This window comes from Eleginops maclovinus, chromosome 4 (assembly GCF_036324505.1).
Source record: "Eleginops maclovinus isolate JMC-PN-2008 ecotype Puerto Natales chromosome 4, JC_Emac_rtc_rv5, whole genome shotgun sequence".
Taxonomy (NCBI): domain Eukaryota; kingdom Metazoa; phylum Chordata; class Actinopteri; order Perciformes; family Eleginopidae; genus Eleginops; species Eleginops maclovinus.
Window position 1 is genome coordinate 33380507 of NC_086352.1, and position 14296 is coordinate 33394802.

Genomic DNA, 14296 nt, shown 5'->3' on the forward strand with positions numbered 1-14296 from the left:
TTTTTTCATCTTAATAGATTTTGTTACCCATCCTAACCCTAACCCTTATTTTTTCAACAAACCCTAACTGCATTCCCAATTTTTGCGTACCCTGGCCCTTCAGTATATGTCAGCTCAATAATGCAAATGTCCCATTAATGACATTTAAGTCTCAATTGTTACCAGTTATTGTGTCTTAAGACATCGGACATTAGAAGGATTTATCGTAGAGCAACAATAACTTAACTGAAGCAAATTTTTATAATTTTGATAGGGAAAATTAGGTCTTAAATATCTTTACAGGAATGACTTGAAAAAGATGTCTAGCTCAGTATCATGATGCAGATGTGAGCAATAGTTGACAAAAAGCACACCAATACAATATGCTATTTTTGTAGTGCCCATCCACCATTATTAACTAATTTAGCAGCTAATAAATACATCAACACACTTCCTGCTTTCACATGCATCCTTGCGTCTGGATCTGGTTCTGACTTTAACAGCAATATTTATTGTTTCACTCATGCAACACATTAAACATTTCTTTATTTTGGGATACAAATGTTGCGGTCGCTGTCCTTTTTTTACACATTAAAATATATCCACTGATAGTAACCAAAGACCAATAATTAATTGTTAATTTTTGAAATTTCTAACTTGGTAAACGTCACTATCGACCCCTGCAGTTACATGAGATGTGCGTTTTCATATCAGAAATTCTGAGGAAAATGTTATTCACCTTTCCTTCTGCAGTGCTGCTTCTAACTTCTCCTTTCTCCTGACCCCATCACCTGTGCTGCAGATGCCCACCGCCCCCCTGCGCTCTTCTGGGTTGTCGCCCCGCTCTGCGTTGGAGAGCAGCTCTGTGAGCCACAGGGGGGGCAGCGTGGTACAGAGCAGCTTCCTGTCCACACACAGCAGGAACAGACGCTCCAAGTCCCTGTGCCAAGCAGACCTGGAGACATTCCCCCTCTCTGTGCCGGCTCCCCCAGAGAACACTTGCTACTCCATCTCTGTGCCCCCCCCCGGCAGCCTCAGGCGCAGCCTCAGTGGGACCCTGGCGCAGGACAGGGGCCAGTGGCAGCAGGAGGCGGAGCTGCCCTCTCAGTACACCTACAAAGGCCCCTCCCATCGCACCATCAGCCGCATCACCAACCGCCAGCAGCACACCCAGCAGCAGAGCAGCAGTTTCGGACAGGACGGCTTGGCGGGGACCGGCAGAGGGGTCCCCATGGCAGGGGACGGTTGGGGGATGCAGTGGCAGCAGCATGTGTCCAGGGCCAACCATGTCTCGGGGAACGGGCAGTACCTAGCCCCCATCCGCCGGACCACCTCCGTTCACAGTGTGAGGAGCGTGGGGAAAGGAGTGGACATCCTGGACGGAGCATCAATACACAGCCACGACCCTCTGGAGGAGTGAGTTCCGTAAACCTCTGGGCCTGTTCTGGGTCGGCTTCACCTGAGGATATGTACTCATAGAGCGTAGGCCTGATGTTTATGAAGCAACTTAATTTACATAATTGGACATGATCTCTTTTTTTCTTTCATTTCCATCTTACTGTACAACATATGGACAAGGCCTTTTTTTGTCTTTATCAACTTATAGCATATGAACATTGCCTTGATCTTTTCTTCCTCATTTGTCAAAACAATTTTTAATACTAAATGTAAAGAATAGTTACCTTTTTAATATTCATACATTTTTCTTAATCTGGTGCAATATTAAGAAGTTAAACACCTTTTAGCTTTTGCTGATTTATTTTCTTGACAAGATCATTACTTTATTTAGATGGAACAAAATAAAAGCATCGTTCTCAGTGATGGTTATTCGTTGCCTGCATAAAGTGATACAGCCTCACCGTACATTATCATAAACACTGTTAATATACGTGTGTGTGTTTGTGTGTGTGTGTGTGTGTGTGTGTGCGCGCGCAGTATGCGGGGTATGGATATGACTACAGCGATCAGATATTTGTCGGAGTCAGATGTTGGCCTGCAAGTTGTGGGAGCCATGTACATACAACACCAGTGTTACCATAGTAACGATGCCAAAAACCAGGTAAAGCATATTTCCCTCACTGCTGTTATCTATTTATTTGATGGTTCGTTTGTTTTGCTGGTAGAAGTGTCTATGACGTCCGTGTTTGTAATGCATATAATCATAGTTAAAATGCATTATTTATTCGATTTAGGATTATAGTTATAAGTACTACTCATGTGTCTAGTACCATAATACTACTTTTTATTTAGAAGCAGAGAATAACCAGTCATTGTGACTTATACCTAGCTTGCAGTGTATTATATTAACCACCTCACTTAAAGCAAACAATCATCTCTCAGTATTTTATTACAAAATAATATTGCATTATGACATTTATTTTAATATTTAAAATCTCAGTGAGTGAAGTAATAATTAGTACTTGATCTTAAAAGAGAAAAAATACTATTTTTTAAAATGTTTATTATTGTTGTAAAGCACTATGAATAGAGCTGTACCCATTTTTAACAAAGTTACTGTAAATTCCTAGGTGTTTTTGTGTTGTGGTATGTGTATTTTATTGTATTTCTATATTCATAGTGTTTTGTGGTTTTATGATATTGAAAGCATATATTTTAACTACACCGAACAAGTAAAATCCCAACTAGGGACAAGAGTGGAAAATTAGCAATAGCTATAAACTCTCTGTGCAGCACATCAGTTTTCATGCTTTATATTTGAACTATGCTAAATTGCATCGTCCCTATCAAATAACAAGTAAATGAAATGAAATATTACAGTTCTCTCCTCTCTCCTCCCCTCTCAGGTCCGTGCTCTGCATGGCATTCCAGCTCTGGTTGAGCTCTTCGGCAGTGACAACCAGGAAGTGCAGCGTTACGCCACGGGCGCCATGAGGAACCTCATCTACGAGAACGCCGACAACAAGGTGGCCCTGATAGATGCTGGGGGGGTGCTGCATCTGGTCAGCATGCTGAGCAAACCTGACGAGGAGCTCCAAAAGACCATCACAGGTACTGATGCTTTCTGATTGACTATTGGGATCCACATGAGTCACTACCAGCAGCTTCTCTACCTGGGGTCTACTGCGCCAGCTGTTTGGAATCAAGCATAGGGGGACAAGCTTTGCTAAATTTTGACCCTCATCGAAGGCTCCAGGCTGACTTTATTTTTTACCAACCTGAAAAAATCATTTAAACTGTCCAGGGGTCAGAACATTCTGAATGTCTTCCTTTTACTAGCCTTTTTTAAAAGCACACATTTCTAATAACTAGGAAATAAATAGTTGTATATTTGCATTTATGATTTTTTTTCAATTCTTAAATTTAAACAAGTTAGAATTCTCATTTTATTACCTGTTGAATATTGATGTACAAATACCTCGAAGGTGCATTCCTTTGACTTTCTTTTGCAAAAACTGCATTTTGCAAGATAACATTTGAACTAATCACAGTAACGTTATAATCTACTTCTATTCTCTATTAGTTCTGATCAAAGCTTGAACTCTTCATGATGGAACTCAATGCAACCTCAGTGAAGGTGAACCGTTAGTTGGTCGTTAAGCGAAGCAGGGTTCTGCTGCCCACTGTCACATATTCCTGGTGTCCCATCTCTTTATATAGTTGATTAGTTAACCTAGTTAGTTATCAGAATGAAAGCTTGTTTGTTGTGTCTGCAGGTGTCCTGTGGAATCTGTCCTCCAGAGACAACCTGAAAGAGAAGCTGTCCAAAGAGGCGTTATCGGAGCTGACAGAGAAGGTTCTGGTCCCTCTGTGCAGCAGACTGCCACTGAGCCCGTCAGAGAGAGACATCTTCTACAACACCAGCGGCTGCCTCAGGTCGCTCCACACACAGCAGGCTCCTTATTTTTTCTTTTCAACATTAAGACTTAACGCCATTATGCCAAAAGTTTAAAATAGTCACTTTTGCAATGTTGTGCTATACATAACGTACACCTAAGGCTGACTGGGAGGTAAACTAAATGGGTTTGATTCCTTTTTACAAAACGACAATTAGATGCCAAATACTTCTAAGTCGAGATCATCTAAACCTCCTTCTTAATTTCCTTCGTACGGAACTGAAAAATGAAGTCAAACCAGCTGTATAAATCAAGAGCAGTAAGCTTCAAAAAGTACTTTTTGATAGTTGAGCTGTTGCTTCTGAATGGTCTTAAGAGATAGTCCTAAAGTTTTTGCTAAAGCGGCTCAAATATTAAGTGTAGTAGGATAGCTTTACTGATAGCCGTGTGTGTGTGTGTGTGTGTGTGTGTGTGTGTGTGTGTGTGTGTGTGTGTGTGTGTGTGTGTGTGTGTGTGTGTGTGTGTGTGTGTGTGTGTGTGTGTGTGTGTGTGTGTGTGTGTGTGTGTGTGTGTGTGTGTGTGTGTGTGTGTGTGTGTGTGTGTGTGTGTGTGTGTAGGAACTTGAGCTCAGTGAATGAGAGGACGAGACAGAAGATGAGAGACATGCGAGGCCTGGTGGAATCTCTGGTGTCTTACATTCAACAGGAGGACAGGGCAGATGACAAGGTAACTGACATGCACTGTGACATGTATACACTGTAGAAAACTGATTCTAAAATCCTTAGGATGATCGCGGTCAGTAAACCCCACTGGCAGCCCCTTCATAGGTTCAGTGACTGAGCAGGAGCAAACACAGCTGGAGATAAAAAGTTATTTGAACATAAGAATTATGAGGTTGGGTTATCATGTCTGTCCTTACGATAACTCTGAAACGCATTGCGGGGAATTCATTACATTTGACAAAACCAATCCATTTTGATTCAAGGATTAATTGATTAGGTTTGATTCTCAAAGTTAAAGGTTAAGGTAACTGTAACCTCACTCCTGAGGACAGAATAGCAGAGTTCAGTAAAGACTGGGTTGAAATTTGATCTGCCTTAGTTTGGCAGATACTGGTCGTTTTAAATATGCTTCAATCCGCTTAAGACCAATCCTTAGTATTGGTGTAATTTTCCAAAAAACTGGGGTTGCAAGACCTTGCATGTAGGAGTCAAATTGAACAGCAGTTTGGTGATGCAGGAAAAGGCACAACAGTGTTGCTTGTTGACTATTAGAATTGTGTTAGGATAACTTCAGGATATATCAGTCTTCTAATACCTTAATCCTTGTATTTTTGCTTTGGCTCTTCTCGCGAGGTGTGTTGTCAGTAAGAACACCGTTTAGTACCAGCTTTACCCTTTCAAAGCTCTGCAGTTAAAGCAGGTTGCATTATTTGCTGATCTTACTTGCAGTGAAACACAAAGAAATGTTAGCCTGTAAACAATTCAGTCCTTCTTTTAGTGGCTTACATGAGGAACACAGACCTGCAGGACTTGTCACAGATAGTTCTTCTCACACACTGCCTCTCTCATTGTGGTTTGGCACTTTTCACCAAGCGCTGACTTGAGTTATGAGCACTGTCAAGCAACACTTGGATAAACCTTTAACCAACTGGCAGATGATTTACACACACACACTGCTTTAATTAGACATCACCATGAACCTGTCTGCATCTGATGGCACACACATGTCATGAGGGAAGTCATGGTGTATCTAAACTCTCTACCAAAATCTGATGAGATTTAAGGTTTAGTTTGAAACATTCAATTCCTTCTCAGCTAATGCACTAAGCATGGCGAAGTGCACATATAGGTTCTATTTGTGCATGCTTGTATTTTGGGTCTGTGTGTGAGTTTGTTTAAAACACCAGAAAGAAGAACTGAATTTCCCCTCAGGGATAAATAAAGGTGATCTTAAATCTCTGTCCGTGGACAGATGTTGCAAAGTCACCCTAAAAACTCATTATATATTTTATAAAATAACAAGTTAACAAAAAACCTACAGAAATTCTATTTTCTTGTACTCTTGCTTTGTATACACATTAGTATATTCACATTCAAAGTGCCATAAAAGAGCTTGTTTATCAACAAAGGTAACAGGGGAGGATCCTCAAGATCCGAATTTCTAATAGTAAAAGCAGGAAGCTGTTTCCATGCGTCAGTTACCTGTTAAACATTACAGGACATCAGAGTTTGAGCCTCTGTGCTTATTTTACCAGGTTAGATATTTATTTATTACTGTTGTTAATACAAACGTTCCCCCTCCTCTTGTGAACACTCGGTTGTCTTTATGTTTAGGGTTTGGAGAATTCCCTGTGTGTGATGAGGAATCTGTCCTACCAGCTGTACACGGAGCTTCCTCCCTCAGCCCGGCTGCGTCTGGAGGGCCCGTCCAGAGCCTCCGCCTCCAGGGAGAGTGACGCCATCGGCTGCTTTACTATGTATAACAAAAAAGACAACAAGGTAAAATTCATTATAAAATTACAACCATGAAACAAAACCCCATTGGCGGCTGCCATATTCAACATTTCTATGAATATCTGAATCATTATCACAAGAGAAAATGGTATTTACTTGATGAATCAACTTGGAGAGATTTTACTGATTTTCCTGATCAATGTAAAACACACTACATTGAAACTCAACAGAAACAAAGTAAAACCAACACAGTCTTTGTTAGTCTTTCTACTTTCCCAGCAATTGCATTTCTGGTTTGTTTTCATTGAACCTATTGAGACTTTGAAAAAGAGACGGAATAACCACCAATGTTTCACAACCCTGCTTCGGTGACTTGACAAACCAGAATAAAACAAACAGAAAAAGCCAACTTCTCTCTTGGCAATCGAAAATGAGTCAATCGCAAATTTCAAAAGTTAATAATGAAAAACATTTAAAGACTGAATTACAGTTTTCTGCTGATATTACCCATCTCACAGACAACATCAACAATATCCAAACATTTCCTCTCCTGTTCTGGATTGCTGGCTGAATCAATAATATACTCACTGTGTGCATGTCAGGGGACCAGCTTATCTTCCACAAGGAGCTCTGTATTGTAAAAAGGTTGCACTAGTCAAGGTCATATAACTTCTTATATAAATGGTGTAGCCAAACCATGTTGGGCCGCATGCACATGCATCTCAAGTGTTCTTTGTCGTATCATTATCAGGAATTATAATTTTTTAAGATATTGCATTTATAAAGTAACACACTTTATGATCAAGCTGTTCTCTCAGGTATCTCAGTCATAGTTAGGTAATAAGTTGCCTTGAACACAGAAACTCTAGAAGTGTGTCTGGGTCCACAGGGAGGATCAGTTTACTCAACCAGCAGATCACATTTCTCATCTCAATAGCAAGCTGTGGAGGTAAATGAAAAGTAAACATGTATGTTCTCATAGTCGCCCCTAGAGTCAGGAGAAAGGAACCTCTTTAACTATGTGACCTGCTTTCCATGAGATGTTGCATTGCTTAGCAACGGTTACATGGAGTCTAAACAGGAAGGTTCTATATCCTGTTTATCTGTCCCTGAAAATAGTGGCTTGTCCCTCTGTCTGTTCATGTGGCTAGTTCTATAGTTTAGAGAGAGATGAAACCCAATAGCATCCTGCTGTAGAGCAACAGCCTCAGGCCCACACCCAACACGGCCCACACCCAACACGTGCTACTTATTTAGCTAGCTAGCTAACACAAACATACCAGCTGAACATACCAGCTAACACAAAGACCAGCTAAAGATACCAGCAAACACAAACTAACCGGCTAACTCTAGTAAGTTCTATATCCTGTTTAGCATTCCTGAGGATAGTGGCCTGTCCCACTGTCTGTTCATCTGGCTAGTTCTTTAGTGTGGAAAAAGATATGAAACCCAATTCGACTTAACATTACATTTTATTTATGTGGTGATTTTATCCAAAGTACATTCAACCATGAAGAAACAAACTCAAAAACAAGAATCCTACCGGTACACGATGAAGTGACACTGCATTAGCTTCACTTAAAGCCAAATCCTTTGTAAGCCAAGATAGCAAACAGGCATGTTTTGTTGAGGTATACTTGGGTCCAAACCACAGTGAGGGAGTAGCAAGCTGATTGGCCGATGAAGAGCAAAGTGCACGTGCTGGAGTTTATGATTTAACCATGTCCTGGATGTAAGGCAAGGCAAGGCAAGCTTATATAGCACCTTTCAGCACAAGGCAATTCAAAGTGCTTTACAAAAATGAAAGACATTAAGAGCATTTACTAATAGTGCAGCAGAAACACATCATAAAAAGGCATTTAAAAACAGTCATTTAAGAGCAACGATAATAAAATAAACACCACAGGTATAAAATACATGAATAAAAGTTACAGTGCAATGTTAGATAAGAACAGTTCAATTAAAAGCAGCGGCAAAAAGAAATGTTTTCAGCCTGACATCCTAACATTTAAACAGAATGCACTCCATGTGACCGTACAATAAATTGACATATTCTTTCTCTTTCACCTCCACAACAGTCTAACCAGAACATGTTCATACTGTCGGAAGTGTCCCGACAACCTAATGGTGCTGAGTGGCTGTGGCACCCTAATATGGTGGCACTCTACAAGCTTGTTCTGCAGAACAGCGACTGCAGCTCCACCAGCCGGGAGGCGATCGTAGGAGCCCTGCAGAACATCACAGCAGGAGAGGGCAGGGTACGACCTCACACACCATACAAATCTTAAACATACATATATTCTTACCTGTCTAATATTTGTGTAGTTGCTTTGGAATTTGCGTGTTCCTATAGTAAATGAACAATAGAGTGGTGTATGAAGGAGGCCTAAAGCACTGAAACATGTTAGCATGTAAGCACTTCCTGTTCCCTCTTAAATTAATGTTTTTTGAACATGTTTTTGGATAAAAAGATGTTAATCTTTTGTCCTATGACATAAAATACATCTGTAAATAACCCACTGGTAGAGGTCAGAAGCTTTTACTTGTCATAAAAAATGATGGTACAGACTAACCAAGTCTCCAGACCAAATGTCATCAAGCCAAACATTAGCCACCTTCAGCGTAGCAGTGGTGAAGTCATGTGACTGTGATGTAGCTTTTGGTGATTGCATTTGAGCTTAAAAGTGTTGTTAATTTGTGGAAATGATCCTGCTGAACAAAATGTTTAAGTCATTATAAATCTTTGATGGGGTTTATTTTTGATAATATTCCAAACTCCAATGGAGACACCCATTGTTTTTTCTTAAGGGAAAAAGGGCAATGTTAAATTTACTAGCACTCTTAAAAAACACATCATTCCTGCACCACTTTAGCACAAAAGCAAAACAAGCCTCATGCGATGTTTGCCCCTCTGATCAGTGGTCGGCAGTGCTGAGTGGCGTGGTGTTGGAGCAGGAGAGGATGCTTCCCATCCTGCTGGATCTGTTAGACACTAACAGTGACGCTGAGCTGAGGCCTCTGACTGGCCTGCTGAGGAACCTGGCCCGACACTCCACCAACAAAGACCACATAGGTAAGAAACAAACAAAGATTTTTTATATTTTCTGTTTGTCTTTAATGAATAGAGCTGTCGTAGAAATACACAAAATGGGCAAAAGCTAAGTCTTGCATGTGAGTACATGTGACTCTTGCTCCAGATATTACTGAATGTTGGCTGTAAGTCCCAATTTGTGTTGTTGATTAAAAGAATGTGACAAGTCTGCTACTGTAGTCTATATTGGTCAATCACATGAAACAGAAATCCATGCATATATATATCCATTGCTTTTCATCCTCGAAGCTAAAAACATGGTGAACATTCTGGTGACCAAGCTGCCCAATGACGGCCTTCAGAAAACCCCATGCAACGAGGTGGTGGTCAACATCTGTGGAGCTCTCAATCACCTGGTCACCTGCAGCTCCTTGGCAGCTCGAGACGTCTCGTACTTCAACGGCCTGCCGAAACTGATTGGCATCAAGACATCCCATGATAACAGGTAGGATTGAGTTCTACTGAACACTCATATATCTGTGTGGTACAGCGAGGAAACAGAGCGTCAGAAATCACTCACACTAAATGTTTCCTGATCTGTGAAAACTAACACTTCTTATAATTTGTGTATATTTATGTTCTGCAATCTTTCAGTTTGTAAGCTGTGACATCTGTTAGCCGTCACAGACTTAACATACTACTCTCCCCTCTGGCCACAGTAAACAGTGACCTCTAGATAATTTGCAGGTCATTTTAAACTGTTGATTTGTGGCTTCTCAGCTTATGCTCTGGTATTTCCTCCTTGTTTCTAACCGTCTGTTACTGTGTCCTCGTTTAGCTCTGGGGGAATAAAAGCTGCCAGAGCAGCATCAACTGTCCTCTGCAACATGTTCCAGTACAGCAAACTGCACAGAGACTACAAACTGGTAAGATGCCAAATGTCTATATAAAATCAAATGTTATACACAGCTGAAACAGAGAAAGGCACATAACAAGAATGCAAAATCTAGAACTTGCAATCTTGGTTTAGGCCAAGACATGACTGAAAATGATTAGGGCTTCAAATATTTAACCATTGAAGAATGACTCAAATAATTTTAATGGGTACCCCTGAGGTTGGGCTTCAGTACCGATTGCAACAATGACACAAAAACAACAATTTAACATGTACAAACCAACCCTCTTCATGGTCAAGGTGGTGATTAAAGTAGGGTGATGTAAGTTAAGGTAAAGAATGGCTGCTTCACACAAAAAGTGTTGATTGATCTGCAATAGTTTTTTTGGCCATCAGGCTGCCTAAATGTATTTACAAAGTAGTTGGTCGCTGGTCTCCCCCATCAGAGGTTTGACATAGTTAAATCTGATTGGTCAAGTCTTGCCTATTGTTGACTTATAGTTTTGCTCATTGATGTTTAAGCTTTTCGTGTAAAATCAACAAAATGATTGGCAGTAAAACGTACAAATTTACACCATAGCTGTTGTAGAACTGGGCTGTTAGGTGTGTGTAGGTGCGGCACTTTTCTGTAGTAATGAAACGGGTCGTTGGCGAGGAGAAAGACCAACAGAACCCTCTTGCTTAGCCTGCTTACTTTTCCTGGTTAAAAATATAACTTGTATCCTTACTATATCCGAGCCACAGCATGCAAAAGAAACAGGGGACAGTAAACAAGAGAGAGACAGAGTCGGAGCAGAACCTGAGGAAACAAAAAAAGGAGCACATGGCTGGAGGGTTTGTGGAGGCGGGGGTGGGGGGGGCTAAAACCTCTAAGTTCCCTCCAGGGAGAGTTTCTCACCCACACACTCCCACCCCCTGCCTGAAATACTTCCATTTTTGTCCTTTGTTTACTTCCGTGACATAGTGACATCACTATGTAACATTTGCTTGTATTGGCTAGCGCTCAAATACATTGTATGTCATAGGCTTAGGGGCGGGACATTTCCAATATACAGCTCCGGGAAAAATACCACTTTGGAGCCCACTCCAAATGTTTCTTAAATCTTTATCTCTACATGTATGGCAGCCATTCCAGTGTCTGTTGAATTCCAACACAGAGAAATGTTGTCAGTAGTTTATAGAATACAATAAATAAAAGGAAAATCATTTAACTCAAAGACATATTCATAAATAGTAAAGCAAGAGAAAATAATCCTGTTGCTGACAGCGGAGCAGCCACAGGAAAGCAGTACAGCGTGAACTTGGAACAGCATAAATGCTCCCGACTGTTTAACCTGCAGCAGCTGAGGAGTGTTGGGCAGCAGCAACAGCAGCAGAGAGGGCTGTTATTCTCTCAGTGCTGATGGTCCCCCGCACCACTGATTTCACTGTGGTCTTCTCTTTCACACTGTTTTGAGAAAATAACCACATTCTCAAACACATCCATCTTAAGAAAGAGGGATGACAGTAAGTGAAAGGATTTGGGATTTGGTCCGAGTTGGAGGCAGCTTTCAGCTACTGTGTTGTCTCTGTCCTGTGACCTGTGGCTCGGGGTAAACTGAGGTTTAAACACGATTTTAAAAAGTCTTCATTAACATAGTTGAACCCCAGGCTCTTAAGGACATTCACCCAGTATGGCCTGGTTAGTTTATGCATGATAGTGTTGACGGGTCGTTTACACTGCATGCTAAGGACACGTCCACACCCATTTTTAATCTGTTAAAAATGTTCTGAAAAATAGCGCACACAATGAACTGCACATTTAACTGTTGGTGGATGTGACGGGGAGTGTTGATGCCGTTGAGTAGGCCTACTGTTGGCTGCATTTGATAATGTTGCATCATGTTGTGTAAATCATGTATGATAGAAGACACATGTGCTGACGGATATTGTCCTTAAGGTTGTGATAAAAGCCTGTATCCTGTCAGTGTAATTCCTGTATAAATATCTTGGCCTACAGGTGTTTAAATTGTCTTATAAGTTGTGATTAGGCTGTAGCCTCCCATTTTAGCTGCAAATGGTTAAGGTCAGCACTTTGCTCAATCTGTGGGCTGGACAATATTCTTCTGCTATATCAGTTGATAATGATATATGGCTCTGGAAGACGTTAGCAGACCGCTGCAGCATTATCTGTTTCTCTTGTTTACTGTTTATCAGTGTTTATTAGTGTCATGACCAAGACCGGAGTGTACCAAGAGCAAGAACAGGTCGAGACCAAGTCATGACTGAGACCAAGGCAGGACGAAACCAAATTTAATTATTGTTGAATTTCACCTCAAGAGCGTTTGAGTGTGTGTGAATGTAGGGGGGGTAGCAGCCGTGAAGTCACGTTATTGGTTGAATTTGAAACGGGGCATTTTACATCCAATCCCATCTCCAGCCACATCCGTGGTCCTGACGCGACATCTCGAGTGCTATAGGACTGAGACAAGACCGAGTACAAATGCAGTCGATTCCGAGATAACTCCAGGACCTTTAAAAAGTGATCTCAAGACAGGTCTCGAGTAATACAACACTACTATTTGTTGGTATGTGTTTGAGTAAAATGAACTTCTATAAACTACTGACAACATTTCTCTGAGTTGGAATTCAACAGAAACTGGACCGGAGTGGCTGCCTTACATGTAGAGATTGAGACTTAAGAACACAGTGGCCTTTTTCCAGAGCTGTGTCAGAAATTCAAGTCTGCAACCAAAGAATGTTAGAGGAACACAAAAGATAAAGAAAGCAAATGCTGCCCACCCAAGTTTACTTTCATTTCGCTAAAATTTGCCACCATATCTGGACCTGTTGTCATAACAAACATACAATGAATGAAGCAAGAAAAAACGCTGAGCTATGTAATAAAACCAAAACATATTTCCCATGTGTTTGTGATAATAATTTAGAATGGTAGTAAAATAAGATGATCTATTTAGAGGTCTACTATCTGTTGTTGGCAGTGGGACAGTAAATGTTTTCGCTGGGAATGAAGAAACAGAGTTAAAATGGAGAGCAGTGTGTGGGTGTTGGCTGACATTGTGCTCTAGACTTTTGTCTGCAGCGGAGGGTTTTCTGGTCTGCACACATCTGTTTTTTATCACACTTGACCTCCCTTCCTCTCTTCCCATTGGTCTTCTCCTTCCCTCCTTTGCCCGGTCCTGAAGCCTGTTTTTAGCCTCTGATCAGGCCTTATCTGAGAACACATGGCTCCTCTAATGCAAATATTTTCTCTGTAGCTGATATCTAGTAAACTGTAGAATTTCATCCCACACATTGGGAAAGCAGTGGTGATGCAATTTTTCGCTGGTAAAAATCAGTTTTAAATTATTTGACACATGGCTATTATTTCTGAGGATGTATAGTTGCTGTGTCAACAGAAATTCAAAAGTATCTAGTATATAAACAGTCCAATGGATATCTATTGAGATGTTTATGATGCAAAATATGTCAACCTGTTGCCACAGTAAACCGCAATGGACTCAGTATACTTAAGGGAATAAGATAGTTAGATGATGCCCAGGAAAACATATATTTTTATTTTAAGTACTTACCCAAAATATGCAATACATTTGACAGCAAGCTGCTAAATCATTCCTTTTGCCTGTGTATTCTATCTGAATGTCTAAGGCTCAATTCCAAACCACACCCTACCCACTCCCACTCCGTGATGGAGTGAACGCACTAGTCTGTAAATATACAGACTAGTGATAATAACTGTATGATTAAATTCACACTGTTTTCTAGACATGGGTACTGTATATATTCCTGAGTAAAACAAAAAAACTCAGGTAACATCTGTATGGTATTTAATCTTGATTTCTGCAGTTCACCAGTCTAAATGTTTGCAGGAACTGTTTGTACACAGCGTGTTTCCTGACGGACACACACAGCGGTGAGTCTGGTCAGGTAGAGCAGCAGGTGAAGTCAGCTGCGATGCAGACTCGCTATTAGGGATTGATAACCCACTCCCCCTCCACACTCGTTGGTTTGGAACGGCACTTAATGTGGCAGGCCCTCCACGGGAACATGCAAATGGATGGGTAGTGTGTAGGGGGCAGTTTGGAATTGAGCCTCAGTTGCTCTGAGTTGATTGCAGGTTGTCCCAATCACCTGTGGCTCC

The 14296-nt window shown here is 41.0% G+C and overlaps 1 protein-coding gene across 1 annotated transcript in view; it reads left to right on the top strand.

Annotated features, from left to right (window-relative positions):
- pkp3b (plakophilin 3b) overlaps window positions 1–14296 on the top strand; it is a 36965-nt gene that overhangs the window by 18683 nt on the left and 3986 nt on the right. Inside the window, exons 3-12 of the mRNA XM_063881928.1 lie at window positions 782–1395; window positions 1915–2038; window positions 2784–2988; window positions 3654–3813; window positions 4391–4499; window positions 6110–6274; window positions 8308–8487; window positions 9149–9302; window positions 9570–9765; window positions 10099–10186. Of these exons, the coding sequence (XP_063737998.1) occupies window positions 782–1395; window positions 1915–2038; window positions 2784–2988; window positions 3654–3813; window positions 4391–4499; window positions 6110–6274; window positions 8308–8487; window positions 9149–9302; window positions 9570–9765; window positions 10099–10186 (1995 nt within the window). The remainder of the gene's footprint in view (window positions 1–781; window positions 1396–1914; window positions 2039–2783; window positions 2989–3653; window positions 3814–4390; window positions 4500–6109; window positions 6275–8307; window positions 8488–9148; window positions 9303–9569; window positions 9766–10098; window positions 10187–14296) is intronic.